General features: G+C 43.9%; 1 protein-coding gene across 1 annotated transcript in view; it reads right to left on the reverse strand.

The window, feature by feature from the left end:
• Positions 1–11,129: 11,129 nt before the first annotated feature.
• Positions 11,130–14,869, reverse strand: part of CNGA4 (cyclic nucleotide gated channel alpha 4) — a 5,904-nt gene continuing 2,164 nt past the window's right edge. The window contains exons 5-6 of the mRNA XM_006885473.1: positions 13,884–14,233; positions 11,130–11,645 (exon numbers count right to left, since the gene is read on the reverse strand). Of these exons, the coding sequence (XP_006885535.1) occupies positions 11,212–11,645; positions 13,884–14,233 (784 nt within the window). The 3' untranslated portion in view covers positions 11,130–11,211. The remainder of the gene's footprint in view (positions 11,646–13,883; positions 14,234–14,869) is intronic.

A 14,869-nucleotide genomic window follows, 5' to 3' on the forward strand; every position in this document is an offset into this window, starting at 1 on the left:
GGCACAGGACAGAGCAGAGTTTAGGGCTGTTGTACATAGGGTCGCTATGAGTCGCAGGCGACTCGACGGCACATAACAACAACAACAACAACAACAACTTAAAGCAAAATGTTTGAGAGTCTAGAAAGCCTGCATGACTTACGTCTCACCTGCCTCTCCAAACTTATTCAAACCATTGTAGCCGCTTTTTCTTTCCTTTGTAGATATGCTGGACTTCCTTTAATTCCTTTTATTTTCTGTATTATTCATATGCCTATCAGGCATTTCATCCCTTTTTCTTTGCTTTAATTTTTCAAATCCATGATGGTTTTTTTCTGGTGCCTTCTTTCTTGAACCATCATTTCCTATTTTTCCCTCTGACCTTTCTGATCCCAGCTTAGGCAGCAATATTTCCCAGGTGTTCTTTCTGGGCCTCCTTTCCTGTGGAAGGAAGAATTAGGATATAACCACAACGGCCCTCACCCTTGTAAAATATTTTATTTCAGTGTAGGTGGAGCTTGTATATATGTGAAGAGATTATGCCCCTCTTGTGGTTGTTGCCTTTTATGGCAAGAGGGATTTTGCAAACAGTGGGCTTAACCACAGTAGAGAGTATAAAGATAATATAGGATCAGGCAACATTTCTGTCTGTTTAGTACAAGATCCCTGGGGCGGGGGGATGCAAGCTCATTGCTGTTGAATTAGAACTGACTCAGAGCTGACTCTCCAGTGGGTTTTTCGAGGCTGTACATTACACAGAAGATTAATGAACTCGAACCATGAGAGAGATAGCCTTTACGTTAGCAGTCCAACTCCCTATGAACAGCCACATATATGAGTCAAAGCCAACTTGAAGGCACCTAATAACAATAAATTCTTGTTGCTAGCCAATTGGTCTTAAGGTACAGATTGCCTAACTAGGACCTGAATCACAAGAGTCTTTTGAAAGAAAAGTATTGCTCTAGCTGGTACCTGAAAAAGAAAGTCTGAGAAATTCGAAGGACAAAAAAGTTTTGACACCTATTTGTATAACAATAGGTTGTTGTTGGCTTGAGAAGGAGGAGTACACAGGACCAGGGAAAGTACCTGTGAGAGGCCTTTAGGTGAGAGTAGTCAGGCTCTGGCTGTGTGCCAAGAAGAAACTACAGTCACAAAGAACTGAATTCTGCCAGTGACAAAAGTGAGATGGAGACAGATATTCCCTAAGCCTTCAGATAAGAATTTAGTCTTAGAGTAGCCCTAGCAGAGAACCTAACCACACTATGCTGGACTTGTGACCTTCTGATACAATGATCTAGGGGTTTTTTGGGTTGTTTTTGGTTTGTTTTTTTTAAAATTTAATTTAATTTTTTTAAATTTTGTGATTGTGTGTGTGTGTGTGTGTGTGTGTACTGTCAAATCAGATCTGATTGGTACAAGAGATTGGCCCTCCTTCTCCAGCAGAGCATCTGATGGATTTGAACCATGTACCTCTGGGATTGCAGTGCAGCTTCTTGCCACTAGGCCCCAAGAGCTCCCTACAATGGTATTGTTTTAAGCAACTAAAGTAGTAATGTGTTATAGCAGCAGTAGAAAATTAATATACCGCCCACAGCAAGAGGAATTAAATGAAGGTCCTTGCAAGCTGTGCTAGTAAACTTGTTGATTTTGGGGGATGAAGTGAGAACACTCAAAAGTTTTTTTCTTAAGATAGGACTGGCAGCTAGTGTGAAGAGCTATTTATGGAGATGGGACCAATTGGGAGTAATCCAGGTAAGAGATTATAGTGGCCTGAACCAAAGTCATCTAAGTGCTAGGGAAGATCAATTCAAGAGCTGTTTTGGAGATCAAAGAGACAGAACCCAGACACTGTCTGGATGTGGAGGATAAAGGACAAGGGCAAGTAAAAAATGAGTAACATTTCTGGTAATTGGATAGATACAGTACTCTTCACCAGAGTAATAGGAACTATTTTATGAGTACCAATCAATTTCTAATGAAATAGCTACCAACGTTCCTCTATTGATTGTATTTTGGGTATGTTAGGAGGGGCTTTCTTTGGAAAGAGACATCATCATTCTTGGAAAGGTCCGTGAAAAAGAGGAAGATCTGCAATGAGATGGATTGACACACTGGGGTATGCCAGAGGTGATGGGGATGGCACACGATGTGACATGGTTCATAGTCACCATGAATCTACTCGACTCAACAGTACCAATGACAACAAACAACTATGTTCTGCACACATTACAACCATTATCTTTAATCTTTACACAGAACAACTAAATACATTTAGGTCTGATATCGATCAATTTTAAATTAAAAAAATGAAAAACAAACAAACAAAACAAAAAAGCTCAACAAGAGAGAATGTAATGAATTTGTCCAAAGCCAGAAATCACAAGCCAGGGTTTGGCTTGGTTTTATATCATTTTAATTATTGTAGTTAAGGTGAAAGTTTACAGGATAACTTACTTTTCCATTCAACAATTCAGAAACATTTTGTCTCATGATATTAGTTACCATTTTCTCAATGTAATGACACTCTTCCCACTTTCTTCCTGGGTTCCCCATTTCTATTCCCTTCTTTCCTGCCTTCTGGGCTTTGTTTTGAACATATGATAGACTGCCAAGAGAACAAATATGTCTGTTCTGGAGAGGGTGAAATCAGGTTGCTCCTTGGAAGCAAGGATTTTGAAGCTCATCTCACATACTTTGGACATGTTGCCAGAAGGGACCAGTCCATGGAGAAGGACATCATGCTTGGAAGGGTGAAGGATCAGCACAGGACAGGAAGACCTTGGATGAGATGGATTGACACAGTAACTGGGGTAATGGGCAGGTAGGTGTGTCAGAGACTGTGAGATTGGCTCAGAATAGGGCAAGATTCAGAGCTATTGTTCATAGAGTTGCTGAGTCTCAGTCTCCTTCAGCTCAATGGCACATAACAACACAACAACAAATCAGTGGAGGAAGATTGCCTATCCTCCTGAGGAGCAGCTGGTGGATTTGAGTCATGCACCTTTGTTTGGTTTGGAGGGTGGAGGGACATCACAGGAGAGAAAGACTCTCAATGAGACGGATTGATTCAGTGACTGGGATACGTAGGTATGTCAGAGACAATGAGATGAGCACAGGACAGAGCAGGGTTTAGGGCTGCTGTACTTAGGGTCGCTATGAGTCGAAGGCGACTCAATGGCACATAACAACAACAAGCACTAAGCCGCCAGAGATCCTGGAGTACAGAAATAACAAAGTCAATATGGGGAGTCACAAGAAAGGGACTTGGCTCCATTGTCAAGGAAATAAGTGCAATACAGCCTCAAGAAGTGCCAGGCTCAGTCCAAAAGGAAATTACCTTCCTCTCCAATGTAAGCTTTGACCTCCTGACGTGGCCAGTTTTGGGTTTTCTTTATTATTTTTCTTTTTGGTGGAGAAAGGACTGCCGAGTCACCTAGGCTGACTCTTGCAGCTAGAACAATTTGTCTTCTTTCCCTTTGTGAAGTCCGCGTCACCCAAGCTGTTGAACACTAACCCAAGTGTGGACACGTGCTCCTTCTTTCAATATTCTATATCAAATTTGAGATGCTGTTTAAACAAAGGTGTTTAAACACCACTTCAATAAATGTCCAGGGGAAATAATTAGAGAGAATGTAATGCTTAACACGCAGCCAGATAATTTGCTTTATAAGCTACTGCTTATAATGGTGGCTTGCAAGACTATTCAACATCAACACTTTACTCAGGAGACCCAGTGTCTGTTTCTCTCTCTCTCTCTCTCTCTCTCTCTCTCTCTCTCTCTCTCTCTCTCTCTCACACACACACACACACACACACACTTACAGGCAGCACCCTTGACTTTGGGACACACATGCAGCTAAGATCCGCTTCCAGGAGGGAAGTTACACTTTCGTCCTTGGTGAGCTCAGCTTGTACCTTCTTCAGCGTCTGACGAGGAAGCCTCTATTCATCTTTCAAGGCCTTCTTTTTCTCTGTTTCTATGATCTGCAAGACTTGCTTCTGTGCTGTACTCCTGCCCACGCATTCACTGCCTATACAAGAAACCCTTCTCCTGGGATAATTAAACAAAGAGGGAGGAGACTGAGAAGACAGGCTGGTTGGAGCTAGAGTAGGAAGGATGGGCATAGAGAGAAAGGGAAGAAATTAGATGAGAGTCAGCCTTCAACCTCCTCTGCAGCTTGGGTTGGAGAGAGAGCAGAAGCTAACCTCTGGGGCTGACTCTGTTGGTGGTCACACTTGGTGACTCATAATGACCCTTCACCAGGAGTGTCTAGAGGTGCCTAAATGTCCTCACTAAGGACCTCCCTCACCTAAGAATTTAAGAAGCCAAAATATCACTCAGGCTGTGCATCAATGATTGCTGTCCCCATCAGGGCTCTGGATTTGGCATAATGTCCTCTTAGACTTCTCTCACCATCATTTCTGAACGAGGGTTTTTCACAAACCAATTGAGACCAGGACTCCCCAGCATTGTCTCCCTAGCATTGTCCTGTTTCTAAGATTCCATTTCTTGCTGGCTAATTCAGGTTTACAAGGCAGCACAATCCTGGGAGGCAACAGAAAGAAGAAAGGATGCCCTACACCCTCTGCTGGCCAGGCCTAACATTGCAAACATACAATCAAGACAGCTGGAAATGAGGTGGCTGAAAAGGTGAAGATACTGAATAATGGGCTTTGGAGCACTTGTACCCTAGGCCCTTGAAGCCACAACATCTACTTAAGGGCCTAGTGGCAGGAAGCTTCACTGCAGTCCTGAAGGCATGCGGTTCAAATCCACCAGGTGCTCTGCGAAGAAGGATGGACAATCTCCTCCCTTGTAACTAACTGCCTCTGAAAACGAGGGTCAGCTATGTGTCAGTTCCGACTTGACAGTACACAACAACAACATATGTCAGATGCTTTAAAGCCAGGCAATTTACATCTACATCTATGATATTATATTTGCATTTTAGTGATTTCTCTCAGGAACCCTGATTAGTTTCAGAGTCCTTTCCCCTAGCTAATCAGTAATGATTAAGAACTAGGCCCAACTCTGGTCGATTCCAAAACATACTCCTTCTCAATTGTTTTACTTTAAGGTCAACCTAATACTGTTGCTGGATGGGCGAACTTGACTACTAAACTGGAAGGTTGGCAGTTCAAAATCCATCAAAGGCAGCGGTGTCAGGGAAGAAAGGTGATCTACTCCTATAAGATTCCCACTGTCGTGGAGTCTGTTCTGATTCATAACAGCCTTATGGACAGAGTAGTTCTGCATGGGAATTGCGATCATTTGGAATGAACACAAAGAGGGGCTTTTGTTGTTGTTGTTATTTTAAATACTCTCTCTCTCTGATTTGGACCATGACTCTGATTCCTGCTCCAACCCAGCCTGACCAGTCACCCAGGAGCCTAGCTTAAGTTAAACCCTAATGTTTTGTCCCTACCACCAAGTATTTGCAGTGGATCCTTCCTCAGCAGAGATGCCACTAGCAAGTCTTGGAGGAGGATGTGGGCACTGTGACACTGTGAGAGGAGGAGGTACCCAAATAATCTCAGGGACCATGGTGGTGGTGGCAGCAAGCCAGATAGGAAGAGGTCACCAAGCCGGTGATGTCACTGGGGATATTGTTACCCATTACCCAGTGTAATAACTTGTCACCCCATCCCCTTCTCCACTAGTCAGAGGGGTCCTGCACTGGGTAGAATCTACCCAGGGGGTTTCTATCTTTGCCAAGGGGAGAGGAGAAGAGCTTTGGGGAGCTAGAGGAAGGTGGGGTAAGGGGAAACGAGGGGCACTGTTGACCGACAGAAGGGAGTGACACCAATGCTAACGATATCACTATTCCTTAGGTTGCATGGCCTCTTTCCTTAAGACTTTGATTTCTTCCCAAGCTTGATACTTTATTTCGTTTAAGACTAGCAGTCAAACACCCTGAAAGAAAGAAAAAAAAAAGTAGGTGGGTGGAGAGAGGCTGCAGCTTGTGCTGGAGAGCAGCTGACTGCATACACTGAGGAGAGCTGTGCATCTCAAATCTCAGGTGCCCTTGAAGGAGGGAAGGGAGACAAACTGAACTAGAAACACCTTGGAGCTCTCACAAGGGGGACCCCTGAATTATTTTGGATGCCCATGTAGAACTCGGAACGCCTAGCCTCCTTCCTCGGCTGTTTTGTGCAGACGCTGGAGCTGAGATAGGCAGCTCTTCTCCCAAACGGTGGGTGGCCCCTTGTCTGCGGTTGCAAACCTGAGGTCACACTTCAGTGCATTTTGGCAGCTTTACTGTCAAAGTTGACTGGTGATTCACAGGTTTTGCTCTGCACAAATTATTCTTTTCCTCTGGTTACTACTGTGACTGTTCAAAGAAGTCATTCTCAAGGAAGAAGGGAGTTTGCTTGGCCTTGACTTTGAGCTGAGATAATCTTGTCCTTTGTCTCCCTGAAAGAAACATATGACAAGTGTAGGTTTTGTTTTAGGAGCCCTGGGATACTGGGGAAATTATCTCATCTACCAAACAGTCCCCATTACTTGGTGCAGGGGTTAAGAGCTCAGTTGCTACGTTCGAACCCACTAGCTGCTCTGTAGAAGAAAAAAGCTGATGATCTGCTCCCAGGAAGACTTCATTGTGGAAAATCTAACTGTCTTACTGAGCTGCTAGGAGTTAATGACCTGCTATCGGACAATAAGAACATCTAATCTATCAGAGTTGTTGGAATAACTCATTTAAAATATTTAGCCCAGAACTTGGCACAAAGTAATATTTAAGAAAGGGTATCTTTTTAGTTGCTTTATGGGTTTCAGTTTCATGATATGGAAAAGTTAGGACAGTAAGAATCCCAATTTCTAACAAGTATATAATAACTAAATGAGATAGATACATATGGCAGATATTAATTACTCCATTAAAAAATAAACATGAACAAGCAAAACACCGAAGCAGTGATTCAGACTTAAGGTCACCTTGTGTGTGTCAGAACAGAACTGTGGCTGAGTCTTCAGAAGTAGAGAACCATCTGTTGCTATATTGTTGGTAAGTGCTGCTGAGTCCAACTCATAGCGACCCTATGAATAACAGATCTGAACTGTGTCCCATCTGAGTCTTCCTTATCATCTCTGAAATACCGATGCCACTGCAGCAGCCACTGTGTCAGTCCATCTTGTTGAGGGTTGTCCTATCTTTCACTGACCCTCCACCTTTCCTAGCATGATGTCCCTTTCAAAAGAATAGCCCATCCTAACAACATGCCCAAAGTATATGAGATGAAGTCTCATAATCCTTGTCTCCAAGCAGCACTCCGGCTGCACATTCTCCAAGACATATGTGTTTGTTCTTTTGGTGGTCCATGGAACACTCAGCACTCTTCAACAATTCAAAGATTGCTCTTCTGTCGTCCTAACTCATTGTCTAGCCCTCAGATGCATAGCAGGTGATTGAGAGGACCATGGCTTGAATCAGGTACACCTTACCCTTTAAGATGACATCATTGCTCTTCAGTATTTTGAAGAGATTCTTGATAGCAGACTTTCCCAGTGCAATACCTCTTTTGATTTTTTGGGAAGGTTTTTTGGTATGCAAATCAATATAATTTTTTTAATTTTGTAAACTCTATAGCATTTTTTAGATTAATTTTAATGAAAGTTTAAAGAAACTTAGGGTTTCCATTCATTCATTGTTGCACTTTTCTCTCTACCCACCCTCTCCCCCACAATTCACTCTTCTCCTTGAAAAGAAAAAGAAAACCTCTTTCATTGTTATACAGACCCTCCCCCGCAAGTCCACTCCACTATGCAGCCTTCACTCGGGACTTCTGTAATGGCAAGGGTACCCACTCATATTTCCCTTTTAAACAGTTCTCTCCCTCATCTGTTTCAATGCAATATACATCATTCCTCCCCTCCTTTTCTGTCTTCCCTCAACCCTGATGTCAGTCCTGTTTTACAACAGTGGCCCTATGAAATATTTGTCCTTTTGTACTGAGATATTTCACTCAGCATATTGTCCTCCAGGGTCATCCATTTTGCATAATATTTTATGAGTTCCTTGTTTTTCAGTGCTGCATAGTATTCCATCTTGTGAATATACCAGAACTTCTCTATCCATTCATTTGTTGATGGGCATTTGGCTTGTTTCCAGCTCTTTGCTACTTGTGAACAAAGCTGCAATAAACATGGGTGTGAATCTCTTTTGATTTTTTTGACTGCTGGTACCAAGGAAATTGATTGTGGATCCAAGCAAGACGAAATCACTGACCACTTCAATCTTTTCTCCATCTATTATGATGTTGTCTATTGGCCTAGTGGTGAAGATCTTTGTTTCCTTGGTATTGAGGTCTAGGTAGACTCAAATTGCCCGTATTTTGATCAGCAGTCAAGCCTTTAACTGTTTACACAATATGAGATATTTTCTTGATTCTCTAAATCAGGAAATTAATTCTAATCTTGCCTCTTTTAACCACCTAGTTATGGGGAACTTAAATTACAGTTTTGTTTTATGCCTTTCTTTCCACCCTGTCTTATAAAGGTCTCTGGGAATTTTGTACAGGACAGAAAATCTGAGGCAGGGCCTCTGGTCTTCAGATCATGCTGGTTATGCTAGTATGTGCCTTGTACAAGCAGCACCAGCTGCTCTGAGGCTCCTGTGTCAGCTTGGGGCAGGTATGCACATTGTTGTATGCCAGAAAACGACTCAATCTCAGCTCTCTAAATCCCTGAATTACCACTAAACTTGCCTTAACAACATACTCATACATCCTAGCTCAACATGATTTCAGAGTTGAGATGATAGAAAAACAATTCAAGACTGGATTTCCATCTGCTTCAACTCCCATCTCTTTGGTTTATTGTTGTTGTTATGTACCTTCAAGTCAGAACAGTCTCCCCGCTGACCCTCCAGTGAGTTTTCAGAGGCAGTAAATCACGTGCAAGATTACTCATCTTTCTCTCTTAGAGAAGTTGATGGATTTGGATTGGGTGCTTTTGGGATGACAGCACAACTCCCTTATCTGCTAGGCTGTAAGAACTCCCTTCTCTTTGGTTGGCAAATATGTATTTGGCTACTTACAATTTGCCTAGTAGCTGAATAAGACAGATCCAGTGTCAGCTTTATAGATCTTACAGTTGTGAGAAAGGGGTTGCAAGATAACTATGTATTTAAAAATGATATTATAGTGCAAAGTGAGGGTTTATTGGTGATAAACTATCAATCCACAATCAATTTCCTTGGTACCAGCATAGTCTCTCCTGATGCCTTGACTATAGCCATCACCCTAGTTCCTATGACCACTGAAGAAAGTTCTATTCTGAGTTCTCCATGCCTGACTCACCTGCATCCACCATATCTTAAAGGTTGGTCAGCCTTGGGAAACTAGCAGCTCATGAAGAATGTCTCTCTGGCCACACTTGGCAGATCCACATGGATTTAACCATCACAGTCAGTCACCATATGCTTACCACACATCCCTATCTTCATGGCACAGAAAACCTTGCCTGATATTCTCCTGGACAACTTGACAGTGGAAACCTAAAGACTTAGCAAACCCTGGAGGAATTTAGTTTGTGTCCCAGGGTAAATCTGATTCAGAGATGGCACAAGAATCTCCTCTCCACAGACCTCACAACCCTTTCTTTGCCCCAAACCTTCAGATTTCCTTTCAAGGCATATTGAAGTGCTCTGGGACGAAACTCTTGGAGCACTTGTTTCCAATTGTCGCAAACACGATATCAGTTTAGAAGACTCTACATTGTGGAATATTGTAGAGAGGAGGAGAACTGGATTTCTGCCTGCACAAAGATCAGTTCCAGTGACTGGCATGGTAGGGCAGTGCCAAGAGAATGGTCCTGGGACCTCTTCCCCCCTTGAAATCAGTCCTGAGCATAGGAAACCCCTGATCCCAGGCTCCATGGCTGGGACTGGGGAAAAGGAAGGAGCAGAAATATCTTCTTTGGTTCATTAAGCTAGAACAAACTTCTTAATTCAAAGACCAAATCAATCTTAATTGCTGTTGAGTCGATTTTGACCCATGTGTTTATAGAACATAATTGCTTTGTAGAATTTTCTTGCTTGTAGCCTTTTTTTGTTGTTGTTGTTGCAAAAAGTTTTATTGTTTGCTTGTAGCCTTTATAGAGAAAATTGCCAGTCCCTATTTTGGGATAGGTTTGAGCCACCGATCTTTGATTTCATAATCAAAAGCAAACCATTTGTGCCAACAGGAACCTCTTCTTACCCTTTGTTATTGTTGTGTGACTTAAACTCTCTGCTGATTAATCAATTCAGACTCATTAAGATCCTTTAAGACAGAGTAGAACTGCACCATTTGGTTTCCAAAGCTAAAGTCTTAGTGGAATTTGACTACCTTCTATCTTTCCCAAGGAGTGCCTGGCAAGTTCACACTACTGACCTTCTGTGTGCCTTAGTCCGCATATTTGAGGACACACACTCTGGGGTGTGACACATAATGGTCAGCGTGTGTATACAAGGATGTCTGTGAAAGCTTGTTAACATCCATTGCAGTGTGACTCATGGTTACGCCTTGGATTGGCTCAGTACCGACTGTCAGTGCCTCAGGTACACTGCACTTTGAAGAGTGCCCAGCTCATGCCCCCAGCTCCCGTGACTCAGAATCCAGACAGGATTCATTCTGGGCCATTGTCAGCTATGCCCACCCCAGCCTCCCAGTCCCATAAATGATAAGTGAAGAGGCAAATACTTTATTGAAGGACAACTTTCAGAGTACACTTGCGAAGTGTCCATACCAGGAGCATATAAAGGAGGCCCTGGGAGTGCTTAGTGCGTTCCCAAGTATATGCACACCTGTAGGGGATATCTAGATGTCTTTGGTGTATTAATGCCAACAGATATGTATTTATGGGTGCATGGCCACAAGTATGTTGTGTGGATGTAAAGCATATCTATGTTTGTCGGTAACAAGTATGCTCTTAGATGGGAATTCTAGAGCACTTTATATGAGTAGTACAGTCTTAGGACGTGTGTGTGTGTGTGTGTGTGTGTGTGTGTGTGTGTGTGTGTGTATTCCCACCTGCACACAGATGGGTGTGTGTGTATGTGCTGGTGGCTGGGAATGGATGTGTGTTATACGCCTGCATTTCCAGATGGGCACCTGCAGATCCGATCACCCTCCTTCTGTGACCTAGCAGGCACAGCTCTGTAGACAGACTTTCCTCAAACTCTGCATTCACATGGAGGTGAGGGTCCTGGGGAGAGGAAAGAGGTCATTCTGGGCCTGCTACCTCTCTTCTCAGGCCTTGCCCTCCAAACTCTTAGAAGTCCCCTCTCCAGGCTCCTCCTCATCGTCAGCATCAACCAGGCCCTCTGGCATCGGCCACTCTCGAGTCTGCCACTCCAGCCTCTCTATGCGGTATGCAATCTTGAGTGCGCTGGACTCCAGTTCGGCCAGGAGGCGAGCGAACTTGGTCTGCAGCTCATCAAGCTGCTCATCCAGGCCTCTCAGGCGAGCCTCTGTGGCCTCCTGCAGGGCTATCTCAGCTGCCTCTGCATTCACATCCAGCTTGTTCATCTTGAGCAGGATCTCGCGGCCTTTCTCCTCCATGACAGCTTGGGCCTGGGGATACTCACTCAGCACCTCCCGCAGGTCCTCCTTGCTTAGACAGAACAGGTCTGAGTAACCCAGGCTCTTGATGTTGGCTGTGCGACGGTTCCCAGACATGTTCCCTGTGGTCCATGGGTAGACAGATGATGGGAGCGTTAGGAGGGTACAAGGAAGTAACACTTCATTCCTGAATGAGGACCCTCAACTCCATCCGACCTCTATCCCTGCCTGATTAATTTCTCTTCAGCAACGTACTGGGAGCCAGACCTTGTGCTGAAGTCAGCCTCTAAGAATTCATAACTTAAAGGAGATGGATATTTAAATGGAAAGTTACAGAACACTGACTGGTGCAGTGTAGAGTATGCATGAAGGACAGTAGGAAATCAGGCAAAGAGCCTCTAATGAGCTGGAACACTTCCTGGGATGTCTGAATTGAGGAGGAGGTAACTAGGGGTAGCGGAGGGGGAGCAGAAAGGCACAAGGACAATCTAGGCAGAGAGGGAGGAAAGCACGAGCTGAGGAATGGACATTTGTTTAAAAAGTTGCAGAGAACAGTGTGCAGTTCAGAGAGGTTAAGGGGTAGAATGTGAGAAGGGCAGAGGAGGAGAGAGAGAGAAAACCAGGCCATGCTGGGTCTTGAAGTCATGGCAGAATTCAGACTTCAGGCTCAGGGCACTGAAAAACTATTGAGTTATTTAGTGGGGGAGCTATTTGATGTCATATATGTTTTTAAAAAGAAGTTGAGAGAGGGAGAATGAAATTAGACCAAATACTGCAAAGTCTGAGAAAGGACCTTAGGAGAGAAAAGGGCAACAACTATGATTGAACACTGACTATGTCAGGCGTGTACTGAGTGCCTCACTCAGATGCCACTTGTTTAATCCTCATAAAGAGCATTTTGAAATTTTAATATCAATCCCTATGGACAAATGAGGAGATGGAAGCTTTAAGTTGTTGGGGTTTTGTGTGTGTGTGTGAGTGTGAAATCAACAAGTCAGAACCAACTCATAGCTCATGCTCCAGTGGCTATAAATTGCATGGAAGGAGATTGTCCATCTTTTTTCCTCAGAGCAGCCTGCAGATTCAAACCTACTGCCTTTGGGTTGGCAGCACAATGCTTTACCCTTTAGACCACCAGAGCTCCCTGAAAGCTTAATGAGGGACATGTCTAAAGTTATGCAGACTCTGCTGACTTTGCAGGATGTGGAGCTTGAGCGACAGATGTGTGGTGTTCGGAACACTAAAAGGTGAGACCTCCAGTCACGAGAGTCCTGGAACATCAGTCTAGAGCACATCTATCCTCCATGTGAGGGTGTGTGCAGGCAAGGAGGCTTTTTCCCTGCCCCCAACAAGACTGATGAGAAGAATGAATCAATAATTATGAAGCGGTCAGTCCAGAGTTACTGTTAAGTGGGAATTCCTCCTTGTCTCCTTTCCTTTCTACTTGACTGTTAGATATGTGTCTCTTGTACTGATCTAGTATGTGCTCCTTATTACATGTGCTACTTCTCTGTGCTTTAATTTTCTTATCTTTGAATTAGTGATAAGAATAATATATAAACTTACTTTAAGTAGTTGACACAATTAAACCATTTAGAAAAGGGTATTAAGAAAGCAATAAATATCAATGGCTCTTATGGATTTCCTGAGTAGCACAATGGTTATGCACGTGATGTCTCGCTAAAAGGTTGGTGGTTTGAATCCACCCAGTAGCACCTCATAAGACAGGCCTAGCAATTAGTTTTTGAAAGTTCATGGCCTTGAAACCCTATAAAATAGTTCTACTCTGAACATATGGAGAACCAAAGAAAAACTGACTAGACTGCAATTAATAACATTATTATTATTATTATTATTATTATTATTATTAATCTCTGTCCTGTTCTGCTGTTCTATTGGCTCTTAGGTCAATATCCACAGAGCATGTCTCCTCCCTCTTGAAAAGAACCACTCTGCTCACTGACTTTGGCTAAGTTTCTCTCAAGAAACAGATGCTCTGTGTCTTCTAATAACTTGGGCAAAGGATCAAAAACCTCAAAACTAGAACTCACTGCTGTCCAGTTGGTTCTGACTCATCATAGCCCTCCCCCAGGGTACTGAAGCTGTAAATCAAAATGGAGGACGCTGCTCTTGTTTCTGTCAAGAAGCCACTAGTGGATTCGAACCACCAGAGTGGTGCAGCCTTTGGGTAAACAGTTCAGATTGCTATGGATTATGCCACCAGGACTCCCCCAGGCAAGGGCAAGGCTGCCTTTGTTTATGGGTGCAGTGCTGAAGTACTATCCATCTTAGTCCTGGCTTGTGCAGTCCTCATCCCCTTCCCTGAGACCTGTTTTCAGAACAAATGTAGGGGTGCCCACCTTTGATGTTGATGATACTGATCTCCCCAAAGTAGAGACCTGCACCAAGCACAGCATATTGCGTGATGCCGTCATCTGCCACCACAGCCAGTTGACCCTCACGGATGATGTACATCTCTCGACCAATGTCTCCCTTTCGGCAGACATACTCGCCTGGAGAGTAGGTCTGGGGTTGCAACTTCAACACCAGCTCCTCCAGGAGGCTGGCCTCACAGTTCTGGAAGATCTGCACTCTACTCAGAGTGGACAGATGTACAGACACAGCTACTTCTGCCCGCAGTCGCTCAGGCAAGTGCTGTAAGATGGCTACCTCATTGGTCATCTTCTTGTTGATCTGCAAGTGCTGATACCTGGGGACAAGGTCAAGACCAGGACCTCATCAGTCCTTCACACATCTGCCTCCATCATCATCCATCAGGGCTCAGCTCAGCTTCAGCCAGGAGCCCAGTCACAATGGAATCTCACAGGAGGCGTAGAAGTACCTGCCTTCCAACTGGAAGCATCAGTCCAGACTCTCCTTTTCTACTCACAAATACGTTTAATTTCTCCTCCTTCCCCCTATGATTATGAGACCCTCCATCACTTGATACTAGATAAGCTATCCTTTATCTCCTTTTAGCTTCTATACCTACTGCCCTAGACCAGTGACCTGTCTTATACCAGCCCATAGATTATGACTTGAATCACTAAGGCCCCTTCCCTCTAGAGCTACTCTGCTATGGGCAATTCTGTAACCTTTCTATTGGGGGCCCACAGTATGTTCTCTCACTGCATAGCAAATCATTCTGTTGTTGTTGTTGACCTTTCCTATGGGGCATTGCTCTTCCTTTCCTGTACCTTTTTGAGGCCTCCCAAGCAATGACTGCTCCCCATTCTCTGGTCTTCATGTTGATCCTGAGGCACTGGCTGTGTAGGCTGTCTCCAGGCTGCTGGTGCCTGAGCGCCTCTCTCTATCAGTTCCTTCCTCCCTCCCTCCCTCCCTCCCT

This window comes from Elephantulus edwardii, unplaced genomic scaffold, assembly GCF_000299155.1.
Source record: "Elephantulus edwardii isolate Elephantulus edwardi_28Jun2011 unplaced genomic scaffold, EleEdw1.0 scaffold00044, whole genome shotgun sequence".
In the NCBI taxonomy this organism is placed as follows: domain Eukaryota; kingdom Metazoa; phylum Chordata; class Mammalia; order Macroscelidea; family Macroscelididae; genus Elephantulus; species Elephantulus edwardii.